We start from the raw sequence: 19,359 nt of genomic DNA on the forward strand, positions 1-19,359 counted from the left end.
CGGTCCGTCAGGGCGCGGTGACGTGTCGGCGCCACCGCCCGGCCCGGGACGGGGCGGGGCGGGACCGGCGGTACCGACCCGGCCGCGGCCCTGCAGTCCCGCCATGTTCAACGTGGAGAGCCTGGAGCGCGCCGAGCTCGGCGAGAGCCTGCTCACCTGGGTGAGTGAGCGCTGCCCGCCCGCACCGAGTTGGGCCTTGTCTTAGGGCCGCGGCGCCGGGCGCCTCCCGCCCCGCCGCGGCTCCGCTCCGGCGATAGAGGCCCCGCGGCCCGCCCCGCGGACGGGCCGGGGTCGGCGGAGCCCCGGCGCCCCGGCTTTCCTTTGTTTATGTCTTATCTTAGCACATTGGGGGTGCCTGGGCAGGGACGTGCTCCGCCTCAACGCTGCCCCTGCAGCGGGGGAACAAAGGCCCGGGGGGCCGGCGCGGGAGCGCCCCCAGGTGCGCCCGGGTTGGGCTGGCGAGCTGCAGGCCCTGGCTGTGGTCCTTGTCCCCCCTGTGTCGTCGGTATATCAGCACCCCGCTGTTCGTAGCTGCCCGTCGCTCTCTGGCCAGCAAGGCCGCCTTTCTGACGGTAAACTTGCGTTTCCGCCTGTTTATTTTTCTCTGTTTTTTAAGCAGTGCTTAAGTCTCGAGAGACAGAATTCACCGATGAGGTCGAGAATTTTACAGTATCAGCCTAAAACGTGATATATTTATTCCTGGAGGTGTTCAAGGCCGGATTGGATGGGGCTCTGAGCAGCCTGATCTAGCTGAAGGTGTCCCTGCTCATGGCAGGGGCATTGGAACCAGATGATTTTCAAGGTTCTTTTCCAGGCCAAACCTTTCTATGATTCTATGATTTTTGATAAAAATTATTTTATACTACTTGATTGTTTGCAGTTTTTTCCATAAATGTCTTTAGGTTATGCTGTCACTCAAAGAGTAGCCAAAACATGGTGGACCTTAGCTGGTTTTGCAGCTACCTGTATTTTGAGCAATGACCGTAACACAGATGTGGAACTTGCATTTCTGTAGTAGCTGAGTTATTGGTCAGTTGTTTGAAACGACTGGGTTTTGGTTTGAGGCTGATTTGGATTTTTCCCCTCTGTACTCAAAATTGCCAAGTAAATACCTAGAATATGAAACTCTGCAATACAACTGATTGTTGGCTAGAAACTAGCCTCCTTTTTTTCTATGAGAAGGCAGAGCTGACTGAAGCTCTATTGGTGATGAGTAAGTTCCTGGGGAATAACAGGTTAGATTTCTCGATGATAGTCAGAAAGGATGAGCAAGGGAGATGAATTTATTGTTAGAGGTGAGCAAGCAGCCTGGAAAGTATAGAAGGTGATAATTTTGGGGAAGAGGTTTTCAGGGAAGTGCTTCATGTAGGTCTGGAGTAAGTCACCCGGTTTCACTTTCCTTCACATTCCTGCCAACTCTTCCATCTTATGGACAAGTGCTGGCCACTTCTTTTGCTTTTGGCTTTCCATGCTTTCTTTTTCAGGGAATAAAAAAATCCCAATATGAGGAAGCCAGTGTGCATTAATACTGGCAAAGAAATGTTGAATGAGAGACTCAGTCTTTATAATCTGCAGTCCTGAAGCTGTACCTACCCCGTGCAGCCTGGTCCTGTCTGTAGAAATGGTCCTCACAGGTCTCTTTACACTTCTCAAATACTGAGCTAATGAGGAGACTAGCTGCATCTCTTTTGGTTAGCAGAAATAGTAAATCATCTTAAAGAGCATTTGAATGGATCAGCTTTATTCTGAGATGAATGTATGAAGTTACGGGTTATTTTACAGTTTCTTCATTTACGTGGGAATGTGGCTTTGAAACACACTCAGTAAAAAAAAAATTAAGAAAGGTGACTTTATTCCAGCATGCATGAAACTTGCAGAAGAGTCAGTGAAGTTTTTTGTTCCTCAGTAAAACTGACTGTGTATAAAGAAGATGCTTTTTTTGCTTGGCTTTCTCTCAAGTCCCATAATGATTCTTGGGAAACCGTTCATTTAGGTAGGAGGATAGAGCAGTCATTTCCCCTTATGCTAGAGAAGCTGGCTGCTCTTTAGAACTGGTTTATCCTCCCAGGTTGCTTGCTTAACATTCATACAGAAGTACTTAAACTGGTTTGTCTGTGTTTTGAATAGATAAGGCAAGCCTGAGAACCTGTTTGGCCTAAAATAAATGTTTGCTCAGATGGATATAGGGTGAGAAGAAAGTGTTCCTCCCTCTACCAACTCATGATTTTAATTAAGGAGCATATCACTTCGGCTTTTTATCCTACATGCCTGAGATTTCTCTTTCGCTGTGTTTAAGCTGGAGCAAGCTACCTACCTCTGAATATGTTTTGGTTTATTTTTTAATATTCTGCCAATACCCATTTTTGTTGTTAGGCTTTAGCTCTAGCTAGCTTTAGCTAGCTTCTTTATTTTTCACCTCTCTGACAGTGCCATCAAAAGGCTTCCTAAATTATTTTTGTTCAGGATTTTAAACAGCTGGGTGAGTTTTGACTTAATACCAGTTTAGCAGGTCACCATGAGACAGCCACAGTAGTGGGAACTTGAGCAAAACTGAGCAAAGGACTGCTGGCCTCTCAAAACTGATAATTGCACTTTAGCAGTGTTTGCAGACTACTGTAATTGTAGAATTGTTGCTCTACCAAAAATCTCCCACAAAACTCCTCTAAGACTATCCTGTGCACTATGAGGTTGTTTTCCAAGATGCAGTTCAGCCAAGATAGTTTAGAAAAATGCAGCTGTGAAGTAAACCTGCAATAATACTAAACTGCAATGTATCTAACAGAGATTGACAACTTCTCTTTCTGTTTAAAAGTTAAGACTGGTTTATGTAGGAACACATGGGGTTTTGGTGTTTGGTTTGGGTTGTTTTTGTGTGTGTGCGGTATCAGAAGCACTCTCAACTTAGATGCATAGCTGAGGCATTTCATAAAATGTGGAGAGCTGCCAAACGTGGCTCTGCCAATTACACTTTAATGTATATGAAAACGTTGTGATAGCTACAGGCTCCTGCTGTGTAACCTGAGAAGTTTTCTTTTCTAGCATAGAATTAAGATATGATACGGAAAAGATTGCTTAGCATTGGCATGTAAATAGGAGAATTCCTCAAAGAGGTTGCTGCTAAGTGGTTGTAAGTAGTTAGTTGATGTGGAGATGTCATGAACTTTCTTTCATTATGATAAATATCGCTTATTGTAGTATGTGCTGCCTCCACCAAACTGCATCTTGCCTGCTTTCTTTCTTTTCCAACCCTCAAGGCCAAATAGAGTTTCTGTTAAAACTTTCATGATAAGTGAGAACTTTCTAAACATTGCAAGACTCCTGTTTCAGCATCCTCCACTTTATAAGCACTTTGGTAATTTATATTGACCTTTCCCCCTTTTTGGCTGAAAAATCTCTTCATTAGAGTGTATCTATCTTCTGTGTCATGACCTATCCCCAACTGTAAGGATTTATCTGTGGTAGTATGAAGTATAGAGACCAGCTACATGTGACCAACTACTGAAACAGATTCCTCAAGATGGCTGCTTGCAAATGCTTGATAGGCACTCTATTCAAAGAGGAATTACTGGGGGAATCTCCTGGGAAGGCTGTTTTTCCTTGCTGTCCAGTTATATTCTTTTTAGGTTATGCTGTTCTCGATCCTTATGCATTTGCGCTTTGAAGTACTCTTCTGGTTTCTTGTAGATGCCAAGACGGTAGGCAACTTGCTGTGCCTGTTTAAATTGTTTCTTCTTCCACTCCTTGGCCACTGACCATGAAGTTGTAGGGTTTCATTTACTTCTGATAATATAATTGCATCAGCATGTCTTACCTCTTGAAAAAAAGTATATTCCAGGAGAGGTCGATTGTGCTGATGATGACAGGGAATCAAGAAAACTATTCTTTTGAATGCAATGTGCTACTGTTCAGAGGTCAAAACCACTTGAACTTGTCTGGAGTCATGGAATACGGCTTGAGGAACCTGGCAGATCACAGCCCTTGTAACTAATACGAAAGACCAGTAAGCTGAGCAACCTTTTTTTATATTTTATGATCTCTCACTAAGATAGTAAAGAATCTGTTGCTCCAGCTTTTAAAGGGATAGTAGTTTATGACTGTGATGTCCTGAGTGTAACATTCACCATGTTTGAAGGAGCTGGAGTGTCTAGCACCATTATTGGATAATATGGATTTTTTTAACGTATTGCTGAGAAGTCAGGCAGAAACAGGAACTTCTCTTCAAGATTATATTGAAGAGTAAGTGATAGAAGGCTGATAACATAGGAGTACAATAATTAAAAGTAATAGGGTATGGTTTGTACATGTTCCTTGCCATCGTCCCCCCCATCTTTTAAGTCAACCTGAGGAAGAAAGACTGAACAAAGAATTTGGAGGTGCTGGCATTATTCATCATGCATGCATTTTGAGACTGTTAGATTTTCATTCTTAGGGGCCTTGTCCCAAATTCTGCTTTTTTTTCTGTTTTCTCCTTCCTGAAGAGCTGTTCTATATAGTGTATATTTACAGTAGTTCTCTGAAGAAAAAAAGACATTAACATAGGGTTTAGCCTGTGCTCAATTTCAGCTTCCAATTCTGCCCCCTCATTTTTGGTGAGGGGTTGTGAGATGTGTGGAAAAGAAACAGACTTTGCTGCTGGGAACTATGAACCTTAGAGAGTGTAAAGGAAACAAGTTTTCTGTTAGCTTGTTAATCTCAAAGTGGGAGGTGTGGAGAGAAATCTGTTTCTCTCTTCTCTGAAATACTTAAACACAGATGTTTCAAAGAGATTAAGTCAAACTGTGAATTTTGCACAACTGTCTTAATTGTGACATTTTGGGGCTTGTAAACTTGGAGATCATATTGTGTCCTTCTGTACTTTATGGACCATTAGAAATCTTTGCTACAATGTGTAGACATTCAAGTTGAGCCTTTGATCTCTGCTCTCTCCCCTGCTACACAATTGCACTCGCTGCTTTCGCTTTGTTGGCTGACTCTTTAGTGTGGTCATTTAGAAAGATCTTTGCCTAAATTCGGTGTGTTAAGTGCCCCGGCTTCAGAACCTAAGACTGAGGTTTTTTAATCAATGTAATTTGCAAGTCCTATTGATTAATTAAAAAAAAAACCCAAACAACAGTGAGGTTATTTGCCGCATGGCAACCAACGCTAGTACAAGGCTACAGCAGGAATGCATGGTTGAAAGTGAGGGGAAGAGAGTAGTAGTGTCCTTGTGGCTTTTGTTACCAACAGCCTGGCAGGTCCTGCCATACAGGAAAGGGAGAGGGATTATCTCTTTCTTTAACCACTGGTAGTGGTTTCCTGCCCTGCAAAGTATGCTTGTATTGTTTTTCTGTACGTGACTTAGATCATTCCCTCCTGTGAGTTCCTTAGTACTGCTCGTTCAAGGCAGAAAACAAAGAGACAGCATGGGAAGGAGAAGGGTTTCCGTGAAGGGAAAAGCTCTCTAAGGTTAAGGGTGAGGTAGTCCAGCCAGTGCTCCGCTCCTGCCTGTATCAGGCAGAAGCTTCTGAATGGATACAAAGCTGGAGTTGTGTTTCAGTGGACGAGCTGGGGCCACAAAGGGATGGGATCTTATCAAAGGGAGCGCACAGGAAGTGTTTTTTGAAGTGGTGGAGGTAGTGGAGCAAGTGTTGCACAAGAAGATGCATTGTAAAACTGATGATAATGTGCTTTAGCTGGGATTCCTAGGGCTCTTTCATGCCGTTTAGCTGCAAGTCTCTTTGCAAAAATGTGTCATGCTGTAAGTGTAGTAGTGCTTTGTATCCTTTGTGGACCTCCCATTTAAGCTGTCTCTCAAGGTAGCTAAGTTAGGATATTAAACAAGAAATGCGTATTTAACCCCATGATGTATGTTTTGGGGACAGGAGGTCAGGGAAATAAGCATCTGTAATTTATTCACTGCAGTGTTGCAAAGTATTAAATTAATTACAGCCTTTCTACATTTCAGGATTACGTAAGATAAATCTTTGAGTGAACTTGTTTGCTATAGCAGCAATGTATCCATAGTTTCACTTCAGTGTAGGAATAAGTAGAAATAAGTGTGTGATTAACTGCAACAGAATTTATGTGTGGGTTTTTTTGTTTCTTGATTTATTTTTTTGTGTGCTTTTTGTGTAGGTGTTTGGTTTTGGTTTTATTACTTTTACTGCCCCATTTGTGGCTAGGAAAAAAAGCCCAGCATGACTTGATCCCTCTGGCAGGGTTAATAATTTAATTTCATGGGCAATGTCAAAAGATGGCTGCTTGTTACATGGTAGCAACTGCCTTTTTTTTTGGTGGAATTTGGTCAGCCTCTGAAAAATCTTATTCTGCACAGAATTCCATGAAGTTCTGGTAATTGTTTGTTGAAATATAAATAAAGAAAAGGAGAAGACTTAAGCTAGGCAAGGTATGCTAATTTTACAGATTACAGATAGATCTGTTACCAGTCCTAGAATCTGTTAAGTCTGAAGTTTCTTAACCTGGTGAAGACTTAGTGCCAGCTTTCTCTTAATCCTATCTTTTAGCTGCTAAATCTTTCTTACTCATGTGATCTTGTGAAAGCCTGTGTTTCCACACTGGTCAGAAAGTTTATGCAGATGATATTTCAGTAGAACTTAGTGTTCTTGGATTCATCTTCTGTGCTTTCAGGGAAGAGAGATATTTCTTTCATCTGTCAAGAGAGACTGTTTCTCATCTGAATTAGAGCTCCATGGTTGGAACTATGGGCTTAAAATGGTTGTTCTTCTGTATTTTCCAAGGGGAAGGCTATAATATACTTTTTACTATTTGTTGTTTTGGTTTTGTTTATTTTTTGTTCTGTTTTCTTTTTGTTAGGTTGATTTGTTTTGGTGGTTTTTTTTGTCTGTTTTCTTGTTTTGGTGTGTTGTAGTTTTTGTGGGGTTTTATTTGTTTTTATTTGGTTTTTTGTTTGTTTAAGTAATGTTAGAATTATGTATAAATTTGGGAAGTTTCTCTAGCTAGCCACTAGTCAAGACGTAAATTGACTTTTCTTGGCCCCATGTCCTTACATAAATGCTGTATCTTGCTCCCTGGTACTTATTTTAGTATGGATCCCTTTGGGTACCTTTGCCTGATGTTGTTCAGGTCTCAAGTAGCTTAGCCATCTTAATTCAGAATAGAGAGATTTTTGTTCATTGAGAGCTGTTCTACTATTTGTATTGAACACCTACTTTTACAGAAAAGTTTCATTATCCTTCTTTGCTGAGACTTCAGGTGTCCTAGTTCGGTGGGCTGGATTACCATTTGAACTTCTGTGAGTCAGAGTGCTGAAGGTAGAAGATATCCTACTTCTGTGTTTAATATGACATCATTATAAGTGTGTTATTTTGTCTGTTCTGGGCAGTAGAGATGGAAAATTTTGTACTTTGATTAGCAGAGGAAGCTACTGGTTCGTGGAAATCCTACCATTTGTGTTTTGGATTGTTTGTTTTTTTCCAAAAAAGGAAAGAAGATACTTCTAGTCTTAAAAGGCACTTTTGAAGCTTTCTAGAATTCGTTGGTGCTTGGTGCAGTGTGAATGTATGTATCCCTTAAATGTGGGTGCATTGATTTAATGTTTGGCCAATTTTCACTTCATTAGTAGCTTGTATTTTGAAAAGAGAAAACATTGATGCATACTACTTTTAAATAAAATGTGATGAAATACATGAAGGCTTGGTTTATGTTGCTGTTTTAGGCCTTCTTTCATGTATTATATATCTTCATTTTATCTTCATTACAAATGTTGTTTAGAATTCTTTTTTATCAGTAGTCTCATCTGGCTTTCAACTGAAAACAGGAATACATTAATTTTCACCACAGGAGTGGGTAGGTTAGCTTGTGTTTTCTGAATGTTTCTGAAATGGTTAAACCAAAAACCATTCAGACTAGAGACACTGTTCATTGTATCTTAATAATTTGTCATTCTTGAACACGTCAGTTAGCAGCAATTTAGTGGCAATGCCAAGACAATGCGGTTGTAACTGGCTTGTGCTGTTATGGCTCTCTCATCTCTTAAATCCTTTAGTAAGTAAGCTTTAGTCAAGGTGTGTCTTCTGCTTTCTGCACTCTGTTTCTGCAAAGGAAATATTTGGTGACGGAAAAAGCATCACTTTGAATAAGTATTTTGATTGAGGTATTTCATGGCTTTGGCCTATTCAGGTATTTGGGTTTAAACACAATATAATACATAAAATGAGAGGCAAATTAATATTCACGTTCTTCCCTAAAAGAATCCCCACCCTTAACCAGTAATGTAAAAACCTTGACATTTCACTGTTGGACTAATTGAGTAGCTAACATTACATCTGGATTGCAAAGTAACTTTTGATATTGTAGTAATGAAAGTCTGACAACCTTAAAATCAGTGGAAACATTCACAAATTCAAATCTTGGAATAAAGCTGCTGCTTGTTAGAGAATCTGTTTCCCCATTGTTTGTTTCACACAATCTGCTGTTTCCTTGGAAAACGTGAAGAAACAGCTTATGCCATGACCATGCAGGCAGAAGATAGCAGTGCTGCAAACTGTGAGGAGAAAAATGGTTGAAGAAATCTTAAAGTTATCCAAAAGGACAAGATCTGCTTTTAGGATGGGAATCCACTTCTAATTTGAAAGAACTGTCTCAATACAAGAATTTTACGTCTGAGGAAGAACAACTGTGTGTATCACTTAATTATTTCGCTGTTGTGAGAAGAATTATCCTCCAGGCAATGAAGCTGACTAAATGTTGTTTTAGTGAGATTCTTGCAGATCTTATGGGTAATACAGGATTAATGTGTACATTACAGAAGTATCCAACCCACCTTATTGTTTGCCAATGTGCTCGTGGCATCCAACGTAGTGGAGCTGATTCCTTTCTTGTCTCCTTTCACAGCCACTTCTCCCTGTCTTGTCTCTGTGATTTGTTTCTTCTGTACTGGCATGTCGTTGTTCTTGGCTCTGCGTCGCAACCAGCTGTAAGCTTGCGTAGTCAGTTCCAAAAATATAGGGAAATAGTGGACGGATAATCCTAAATTGGGGCTCCCATGGTTAAATCCTTGTTGGGAATTAAGATCACACAACTGCTCACTCATTCCCCCCTGATTCCCCTGCCAGTGGGAAGAAGAATGGGAAAGAAAAGGTAAACCTTGCAGGCTGACATAAGAAAAATTTAATCATCAAAACAAAATAACACAACAACAACAACAACAATAATAATAGGCTAGACATTACATAAATATAGAATAGTACAAATAATAAATATGACATAGTACTAAATATGCTAATAACAATAATAATAATAATTGTTAATAGCAATTATAAAGGTAAGGAGAGGGAAAGAGAGTGGCAAAACCTGACAGAAATAAGCAGGTTGATTGGAATCTGTGGACCTATGCTCAGTTTGTCCCCCACCAGTAACTGAGAAGTGCTTTGTTTGGATAAATTGGAAACTGGATGTTACTGTTTGTTGTGTTTGCGCTTAAGGTAACCAGTCACATGGTTTTATCTGCTAAGAACCACTAATAACAATTTCAGGTAGTAGTCCAAAAGAATATTTAAGAGGTTTGTTATGTAGCTCCATCATTAATAAAAACCAAGCTGTGTATATAATCACTGTGCAAAGAGCAGTCCTTAATGTTGAGAAGGAAAAGGTCATTGACATTTTTTTTTGTCTTTGAGGTAGAATTGGTTTGCTTTGTTTTTTACTTTTTTTCTTTTTCTCATCAAGTTTCATAGGATGCTGGATTCTCCATTACATTTTTATCCTGGTTTTCATCTCCTGTCTTTGACAACTGAGTATTTGTCCAGTTCACTGACCTTCATATCAAAAGTATTTTTCATGAAATACATTTTTGCATCCTATCCCTAGCAGCTAACAAATCCTCACTAGTCATATATGTAATCAGGAACTGTAACTCAAATTTTCTACGGTATTGTCTCTCTGAAGTAATTATTTAGTCCCCGGTGGTAGCCTCCTTTGCATTGTAACAGTAACCTGTTAATTCTTATTCTAAGGTTTTTATAAAAATTGACTCTCTGTGTCCATGTGGATCAGACATCTGGATTAATATTCAGTGAAATTAAAGAACCCTTTTCTCTCATTGCATGATAGTTGATGGAAGGTGTGAAGGCCTACTAGACCCAGTGATTAAGTCAAGTGGCTGAGGTTTTTCACTTTACCCCTTTATCCTCAGTCTTGTGTGATAGGATCATAGAATACTTTGTGTTGTAAGGGACCTCTGTCCCTTACAATGTCAAGTAGTCTGACCTTCCCCCCCGCCCCCCACTTCCACCAGCTTTGGGCAGGAATATCTTCAACTAGATCAGGTTGTGCAGAGCCTAGCCCAGCCTTACTGGGGATGGGGCATCTACCACTTCTCTGATCCAGTCTTTCACCACCCTCATCATTGAATAATTCTTCCTTATCTACTCTGAATCTATGATTTTTCAACTTAAAACAGTTCCTGCTTTTCTGGTTGCTACAGGGCCTATTTAAAAGTGTGTCCCCATCCTCCCTTTAAGTATTGAAAGGCCACAGTGAGGTTTCACCAAAGCCTTCTCTTCTCCAGGCTGAACAACCCCAACTGTCCCAACCTTTCCTCATAGGAAGAAAGCCCTACTCATGGCCTGCTCAAACATGTCCATGTCTTCCTTGTACGCAGGACCCTAGAGCTGGACATAGTACTAAGAGTCTCATGAGAGATAGTAGAGGGGGAAGATCACCTCCTTTAACCTCCTGACCATGCATGTTTCTAACTAATGTTCAGCCTCACCCAACTCCTTGGCAGGTCTGCTCTCAATCTGTTCATCCCCCAGCTTGTGTTGGTAGAGGGGGGTTACCCCAACTCAGATGCAGCACTTGGCCTTGAGCTTCATGAGATTCATGTGTGCCCACAGACATGACATACAGGCTCCATGCAGTGTCAAGAAGTGGGGAAAAAGCCCCAATAATCATAACAGCAAACACAAATTAATTTTCATTGTTGTGGAACTAATAATGAGAACTGCATTGCAAGCACTCAAGAAGTAGGAGAAGGGGAGCAGCTTGTGCAGGAAGGGAAAGTAGTCTTCCAGGAGGAGATACATCACAATGCACAGGAAGAGTACTGTTTTAACAGCTGTTACTGAATAGCTGTTCAGAGGCACACAGGCGCAAATTTGCTTGTCTCAATAGCTGAAACTCTGTGTCTCACCACATTCTTGTCATTTGCCAGATTCTTATAATTTTCTCTTTTCAGGAAAGTGAACTTTCTCTAGAGGGGTTTAGCTTATTGTAGACCTGGCAATGGTATAGGAGTTTAACTTTGATGTAAATTTGAAAAGCTATTTTGTGTAGTTCTTTGAAGAAAATTTTTACCTTTCATATCTCTGAAGGATATGAAAAGCATATAGTACTTTATTTTTTAAGATTTGTGTAAATGTTTTGCGGTATAAATTTGGCACAATTGAAATATAAAAACTAAATTTATAGTTTTTTTAAGTAAAAATAAACACAAAAAATCTATAGACTAAATGTAAAATTAAATTTCATTTATTATGAAATCTAAATGTGTTTGCAGATAAAAGACACATTAGTTTAAGTCTTTCTTTTCTTTGGTGTCTAAATATGTGAAACATTATTTTTCTCAATAGCAATTTTGTGTGTGTGTGAGGCAGTTTTGCATATGGGAGGAAGAAGGAGTCCAGATAGGTTACCTGAACCTTAATAACAGTTTAGACCATTTTTTCTATGTAAAGTCTTAGGGCAGTATGATGATAAAATTATACACAAAATAACACAGAATGTGCATCTTTTTCCTCTGTGTTTTGGAAATAGACTTGCTCATTTTTCACTGTAGTGGTATCATCTGCATGCACTTTTATTTAGTCAAGGAAGTGTTTTGTATATCAAGTTACAAAAGAAATCTAAAACACCCTGCTTAGTTTGCACTCTGAAGACCTTAATTATATTGCTGTTGCTTATTTGAAAAGAATATTTAACATTGCCTACTTCTGGAAAACTGTAACTGTAACTTAAGGGATTTTTTGATTTGGGTCTTGTGCAGCAAAGTGATTTCAATTTTCATTATTTAAATGTATAATACACAAAATTAGAAGACAGCTTTTCATTGTCTGTGCTTGATAATTTTATCTTTTTAGCATCTTAAACTTCTTCAAGCGTAAGTATCCATAATGTCTTTACAGCCCTTTTTGTTGTAGCTGTAAACTATTATATATTGTTTAATATTTTGCTGAGTTGGGGACTCAGAGTTGTCTCTGTATTCCTTCAACAGTCTTGCCACAAAACAGAAACTACTGGTAAATTCAGTTTTCTGGCTAAATAGCAATTCAGTGTTGTATCCTGTTATAATGTGTTTTCATGTGTGGGTTTTTTTCCTCACCCACCTACTCTGATTTTCGCCTAGTGTCCTGACAATCTATGATAGCTTCTTGATTTTTGGAGAGGCAGCTGTGGGTTTTTTTCCGGTAGTTCAGACCATGCTGTGAGAAAATCTGAATCAGAAATGCAGAAGTCACTTCTGTCTGTCTTATATGCCACTCAGTAATTTATTCATGTGCTTTTGGAACGTGGACATCATTCATTACTATTGACTGGTCACAGTTGATCAGGAAACATGCTCTGAGAGCTCAGTTTTTGACTCTTCATGGATATAATGGCTTTTTTTTTTTCTACTTGAGTGTTAGGTTTTTTCTCCAGAATAAAGGGAAGAAAATTCACCTAGGTGCCTGTATTCCAAATTAATGTTAAATGGCATTGCTAGAGTGTCTACATGACTAATTGTACTTTACGTGACCTAGAGTGCTTATACCAAAGGTATTATAATATACTATTCCAAAGGTATAAGGAGAATCTGGCTATTGTGCACTTGACTTCCTGAGAGCCTTCTCAGAGGAAGACCTCCAAAATTTCCCAATGAAACATGAATTGTCATTTATTGTAATACACACATATAAAGGGTGTTTATTAGGAAGTAACTAACAACTGTTTTTCTTTCAAATTCATGCCACTAAAGCATGAATGGTTGTATGTAATGTTCAGAAAAAAAAAGATTGATGTATCTAACATTTATGTACTCTGAAACTGCAAGTGCTCTTGTAGACTGCCTTATCCCTTGTGTGTATGAACAAATTTGCTTTCTACAAATAAGCCTAAGTTTCCTGTAGGAGGAGGATAGTAGTAGAGTGCACTAGGCAGATACCCTCCAAATAATACCATAAAAACTTTTTTTGCAAACTCATCCACATAATTTAAAAATAATGTTATTTTAAAGTAAATTGTCAAGTAATTTAAACCAGTTAAAAAGATTGTCCTGAAGTGGACTGATTCCTCTCACCAAGAGAGCAAGGAAGAAAAGAGCTCTGTGTGGACTGTGGTGCATGTCACTGTGTTATATACAGCAGTATGAAATATTGAGAAATCTAGTAGTGTATAGAATTAGGGTTTAGCAGCATTGTGTTCTTCTCTTCCATCTGATAGTAGGGATTAATCAAGTTTGCAATACATATGTCAATCTACATTTCATCTTCTCATTGTGGGGAGCTGATGAGTGTTCTGTGAGATCACGGTTCCTTCTAAAAATTGAGTTTCTTTATTTTGTTGATTGAGAGCATGTACTTGAATATATGCACAAGAATATATGGAAGTACTTGAATGCACTGATGACTTTCAGTAAGTAGAAAATGCAGTAGAAAGTTTGCCTTTTGGAGAATGTAATACTTGTTTTTGCAGCAGTTTATTGAGAAAACAAGGATATGAAGCTCTGTTCCTTTCCTTGATGGCTATTAAATATAAAGCTTTTTAAACCGAACCCGTATGCTAAATATGTGGAGTTTATTCTTTTTGCTATTTGGTAGTATTTTTTTTCAAACCTTTGAAAATTCCTTTACATTGAAGGAAATAACGATAACTTTTTCCTTTCTCCCATAGATCCAAACATTTAATGTCGAGGCACCATGCCAGACCGTGGAAGATTTAACGAGTGGGGTTGTGATGGCCCAGGTCCTTCAAAAAATGTAAGTAATTGTTTACCTAATGAATTAAATGCAAAAGTTTTTTATCTGTACATTTTTGTATATTTACATGTGTTTTACCTTGGCTGGTATTCCCTAAGGATGTGGCTTAGATGGTACTTTAAAGTGGAACATGACTAATGATTTTTTTCTCTGTAGTTTACAGATAACTATCTTAAATGAAAAAAAAATGTGTTTTAGAGAAGAGTTCATTCAAGTGTGAACTTACTGGAAAGTGACCTGAGTTAAAACTAGACATACAGATTCCCACTTAAAATTGAAATCAGTGCAAGGTAAGGTAATTGGCCCTGATTGGTGTTTGAAACTATAGTCAGTAGTGTTAGAAGTAGTTTAATGTAATAAAGCTTCAATGATAAACTGAATGGAGCTGTCAGTTTAGTTGTTTGGAGTTGGAAGTACTTTTCAGTTTGTTTCCACTATCCCTTGTCTGTTCACCAGACACCACTGAGATTATGTGAGGGTATAAAGAAGAAAAGCCATCTGGTTATTTATACACAGGATTGATAAGATCTTACTGAGCCTTTTCTTCTTGAGGCTAAACAAACACAGCTCACTCAGTCTCACCTCACTTGACAGAAACTGCAGTCTGTTAATCATCTTAATTGCCCTTTGCTGAATTTACGTGTATGTCCATGTGTCTCTCTTACTGGGGATGCCTGGATGCAGCAGTTCAGATATGGTTTTAACAGATCTGAGCAGTCCCTCCCTTGGTGTCCTGGCAGCAATCTTCCCAACACAGCTCAGGTTTTGGTTTGCCTTCTTTGCTGCAAGGACGCATTGCTGGAGTGTGTTCCACTTGGTTTCTGCCTGGTTTCTTGTCTGCAAAGCTGTTTTCCAGTCGGCTGACCCCCAGTGTCTACTGGTGAATAGGATTTGTTTGTACTTAACTTTTCTGAAATGTGTAAGGTTCCTCTCAGCTTGTTTTTCCAGCTTGTCAAATTTCTCCTAAATGGCAATGCAACTATCAGGTGTGTCAAACATGCCTTCCATTTTTATATGATATGAAAAATTGCCCTCTGTCCCATCATCTAGGTCCCTGCTAAAGACATTCCATAGTATTGACCCCTTGGATATGCTGCTAGTGAATCCAGCTGGATTTCATGCTTCTGAACCCTTGAGCCTAGCATTTCAGCCATTTTCAGCCCACTGTGCTATCCAGTAACCACTGTAATGCTTCATCAGTTCTTCTATGAGGATGTAATCCTGATCAGGCAGTCTATAGCAGGAATCTGTAACAGTGTCACTCATGTTGATCTGCTTAGTCATTCTGACTAGTAATCTCTCAGCTGGCTCCTATCCGTCCTAAGACAGAGCTCATGCATTCTCTCTGGTCGGTCAGAAAAAGGGCATCTTTCTGTCACTGCCTTCTCAGCTTGTTCTTTCTAAGGAGCTTGTTCTTTCTGTGTTCAGGTCAGCAGCCTTAGCATGTGAGCCATCCTACCGTGACTTCATGATCCCCAGTGGGTCTGTGACTTTGTAACTACATATAGGACTCTGTTTCTTCCTATTTGTTCTCCATGCTGCCTGCATTAGTGCACAAGCACTCCACATATGCATCCAGTCGTTCTGGTTCCCAAGAATGAAGCTTTCCCCAGAGTGTTCTTCTTTAGGCCTTTGTATGTTTATGTACATATGCTTGAGGTGATCCCACTTTACTGAGACCTGTTTTGTTGACTATGAGGTGTCTTTTGTTCATATCATTCCTCGCTTCTGGTTCTTCAACAGAGTTCACTACTTTGTAACTTCATGTTAACTTTTTTTTAATAAAACTTGCCAGCCATTAGTGAAGATGCATCTGCCCACCATAGTCTGGTGAATCCCATCTCTTCCAAACAGTCCTTATTCTCAAAAGGGTTTAATGGTTATCAAAACTAAAACTTTATTGCCAACACTATATCACAGCTGGTTGTTGACCTGCAGGGTGTGTCTGCTGCTTAAACCTCCTCCTCACTAACTGGTGCGATAGAGGAGAACACCACTTGAGCCTTGACCATACCTTCCAAAGCTGCATAATCGCGTTTGGCACTTTGCAGGTTTCCCTTGCTTTACAGTTCATGCCCAGGTGGAAAGGCTGAAGGAATAATAATGTGAAGGCTGGACAAAGTTCAGCAGTCTTTCAACAATGCCCAGAATTCAAACCCTGAACAAGCAACAGCCTTTCTTGATGTCAGTCAGAAGATGAAGGTCTTCCATCCTGTTCTAGTGTTTAGCACTTCCCTCTTGTGCTTCTGTGTGGCTCAGGTTTACTGAACACAGATGATTTGTTTGACAGAGCTCCTAGGGCTGTAACTGCTGTGAGGGCACTGAGTCTGTTCTTTAGTTGCAGATTCTCAGGAGCAAGAGCCTTCCTCCTAGTGAGAGAAGGAACCGCCAGTTCACAGGAAGAACAAAAAAAGGGAAAAGGGAGATCTCAATGTAGTCAAATATTTCAAATATTTCAAAGCAAGACTTTTTAGCATGTGGTTCTGAGGTACTGTTTTCAGCTGATTAAACTGAATTTTAAAAATAAATATACAATACAAATATTGCATTTCTGTAGCATTACTTTAAAATATGTAAAGACCCCCTAAACAATTTATAATTCTTTCTTTATGTTCTATGTAATAATTTGAACATGCCAAAATTAAAATTCAACTATCTCACTTTATGGTAGTTGTGTTTCAGATTTAACATTTTGCATACTTATGTAACAAACAGACATATTCTCATCCTGAAATTTAGCAACGCTATTGCTAAATCTTGACTGCATTCCTGGTGAGATAAACTTTGGAGAGTAGCAGCAATCTGATTTTGGATTGTACAACAGGAATGATAACATGAACAAGCCTTGAGAGAAAATATTGCTTTTTTGTTTTTCTTTTTAAAATGGAATGAACAGAATAAATGGGTAAGTCATATAAGATAAGAGGTGTAACAGAAGACTAGTCTAATTGATTTTTGAAGTAGAAACCAAGGATTGTAGAATAGCCAAACATTTTCTCTTTCCCTGAACATGATAGTGGAATATAGGTCAAAAACGGGAATCAGCATTTGTATAGCTGACTAGAAAACTGATCAGGAGCATGTTGACAAAGCCGTTTTAAATATTCTTTCTTGAAAACACTAAACCAAATTCAACACTAGCAGTGAAACCCTTCTGTTGTTCCTTTGAACAGAAAAAACAGGAAGACCACTAGGAGTTAGGGCATGTTCAACAATGTGAAGCAAGTCTAGAGCAGGCTTTTTTGCCTCTTTCTTTTTATATTAGCAACACGGGTTCCCAATCCTACCAATAAAGATAGTCATGTAGAATACAATTTTTGCAGGAAGACAGCTGCATACTTAAGGTTATTTGGAAAAGTCATGCAGTGATGTTAAATAGCAAGGAGCAAGCCTGAAAGCATCAGGTCACTGCAGACATACAATTTGCAGTGAAAACTTGAATAGTTGTCTTTGACATGCAAATCTCTCCAAAAGTTAATCTTCAAAGGAAAAATATGTTGTTTCGACTGCAGACACAACTTAAATGCCATTACTCTTATTCTATTGAGAAGAATAAACCGTTTTTGAAATTTTCCAAGGAAGAATGAAAATTGGGTGTTTCTTAGTATAGGTGCTTCCTGTTAAAGGTTCTTTTTAAGTGTGTTTTCTTTGAGGCTAATAACAGTGGGAGGTTGATTAGGTAAAGGTAGGAAGAGGAAAGTTCTGGCAACTTTGTGTGAATCAAGATTTTACTATAGTAAATTAATGTTCAGAAAGATTAAAGAGCAAATTAATATATCCAATAAAGAAGAGCACTGATGAAAATTGAAAGGTGTTGGAGTGGACCAGTGATCTGGATATATTTCCAGATAGGGGAATGAGGATAGCATTTCTTCCAAAAAACTTAGGTTTAATAGCGAATTCTATTATTTCTATTTTTTTTTTCCTTACATCTTCCTTCTTAGGAAAAGTCCACTGGTACTTATGAGGGTAGAAGATAGAAAGTCATGATGAGGAGCAGTTTTTGAGCGATCCCTAGCTCAGGGAATTAGTTGTTTTAGATGTACATATTATTTGCACAAAAACAGAACTGTAGAATTTAGCCAGAAAAAGGAAGAAAAAACGAAAGAGATGAGGAAGAACATTGCTTGCTCATCAGCTGATAAAAACCAGCTGTGCCTTGTACCAAGTGGAAGGGCCTGGCAGTTTCTTCTGTGGTTCTTAATTTTTCATACATTATCCTCAATATTTTTTGCACTCACCGTAGCAGCCCATTTGTAGATAAGTGGCAGACATCCCAACAAATGCAGCAGAATTTTCTTCAACAAAACTGCTGGAATAAGCTGTGAGAAGAAAAGGTTACAGAGGAAATTACTGACACCTTCAGAAGCTTTTTGCTATTGATGTAGTGTGTGATAGCAAATATCAGAAATATGTTCTATGTAACCAAGCATGAAAATTTTGCTTGCAGTCTCAGCTGTTAAAAGACAGGTGTTGTTAAATTCCTGAAGGACATTTTCTTCCTTTATAGCATTAAAACTTTATTTTTGAATTTCAGCTTAAAATACGATTGAATGTGATTCTCTATTGCTAACTGTATTATCTTGGAGGAAGAAACTCAGCCTGTGTTTTAGCTTAACTTTTGTGTGTTATTCTGTAAGATTCATTGATTCTATTCAGATGTGGTGATCCCTCTGACTAGTAAGAAAAAATGCCTGTACACTTTCAGTGTTGATGATTGTTTTAAAGAATGTTGTACTGCAGGAGTGAATAGTGGAAGCAAAAGAAAATGTTTAAAATTTTTTTGAGTAGACTTGGCCTAAAATTGTGTAGCTTGTGCTGATATGAGTGCCACAGCTTGCTTCTGAATCACATCCTCTTTTTTTGTGTAGCTTGCACTGATGTTACTTACGTTTTCACTGTCCACTGATAGCCCTATAATAGCAGGATTTCCTGTTTTAAAATTTTCCTTTCATCCCACTCTGGAGATTGTTTAATACCAGGTGTCCCTCTTGTTTTGATTCTTTCTTCCTTTGTCATACTGGCCTTGGTAAATGTAAGAAATTGTATATATTTTCTTCTGTCATCTATGCATTGCACCCCTCTCAATGAATTATTCATTTGTTATATTATACATTTCAACATGTTGTATGTATTTTGACGCATGCAAAACAGAAAAGCCATGCTTTTGTATATCACTGGGGGAGGGAAATTTTTTGTAAACACATTTTTTGAAGCAACTTACTGTACCACTGATATAATGAGTAATAATCATGAGTTATACTACATGCTCTGTGGGTTGGTTTTCTTCAGAAGAGTATTTCTGTCTCTTGGCATCTGTGATGGAGAGAGATGATTGCTTAAATAAAGGAAAATTTGCATACAAAATAAGATGGAGATGGTATAA

The 19,359-nt window shown here is 38.8% G+C and overlaps 1 protein-coding gene across 2 annotated transcripts in view; it reads left to right on the forward strand.

Annotated features, from left to right (window-relative positions):
• Positions 1–38: 38 nt before the first annotated feature.
• Positions 39–19,359, forward strand: part of HOOK3 (hook microtubule tethering protein 3) — an 87,348-nt gene continuing 68,027 nt past the window's right edge. For both annotated transcript variants that reach the window (XM_084225759.1, XM_084225760.1), the window contains exons 1-2: positions 39–160; positions 13,888–13,973. In XM_084225759.1, the coding sequence (XP_084081885.1) occupies positions 104–160; positions 13,888–13,973 (143 nt within the window). In that variant the 5' untranslated portion in view covers positions 39–103. The remainder of the gene's footprint in view (positions 161–13,887; positions 13,974–19,359) is intronic.

This window comes from Fringilla coelebs, assembly GCF_963513975.1.
Source record: "Fringilla coelebs genome assembly, chromosome: Z".
Classification (NCBI taxonomy): Eukaryota; Metazoa; Chordata; class Aves; order Passeriformes; family Fringillidae; genus Fringilla; species Fringilla coelebs.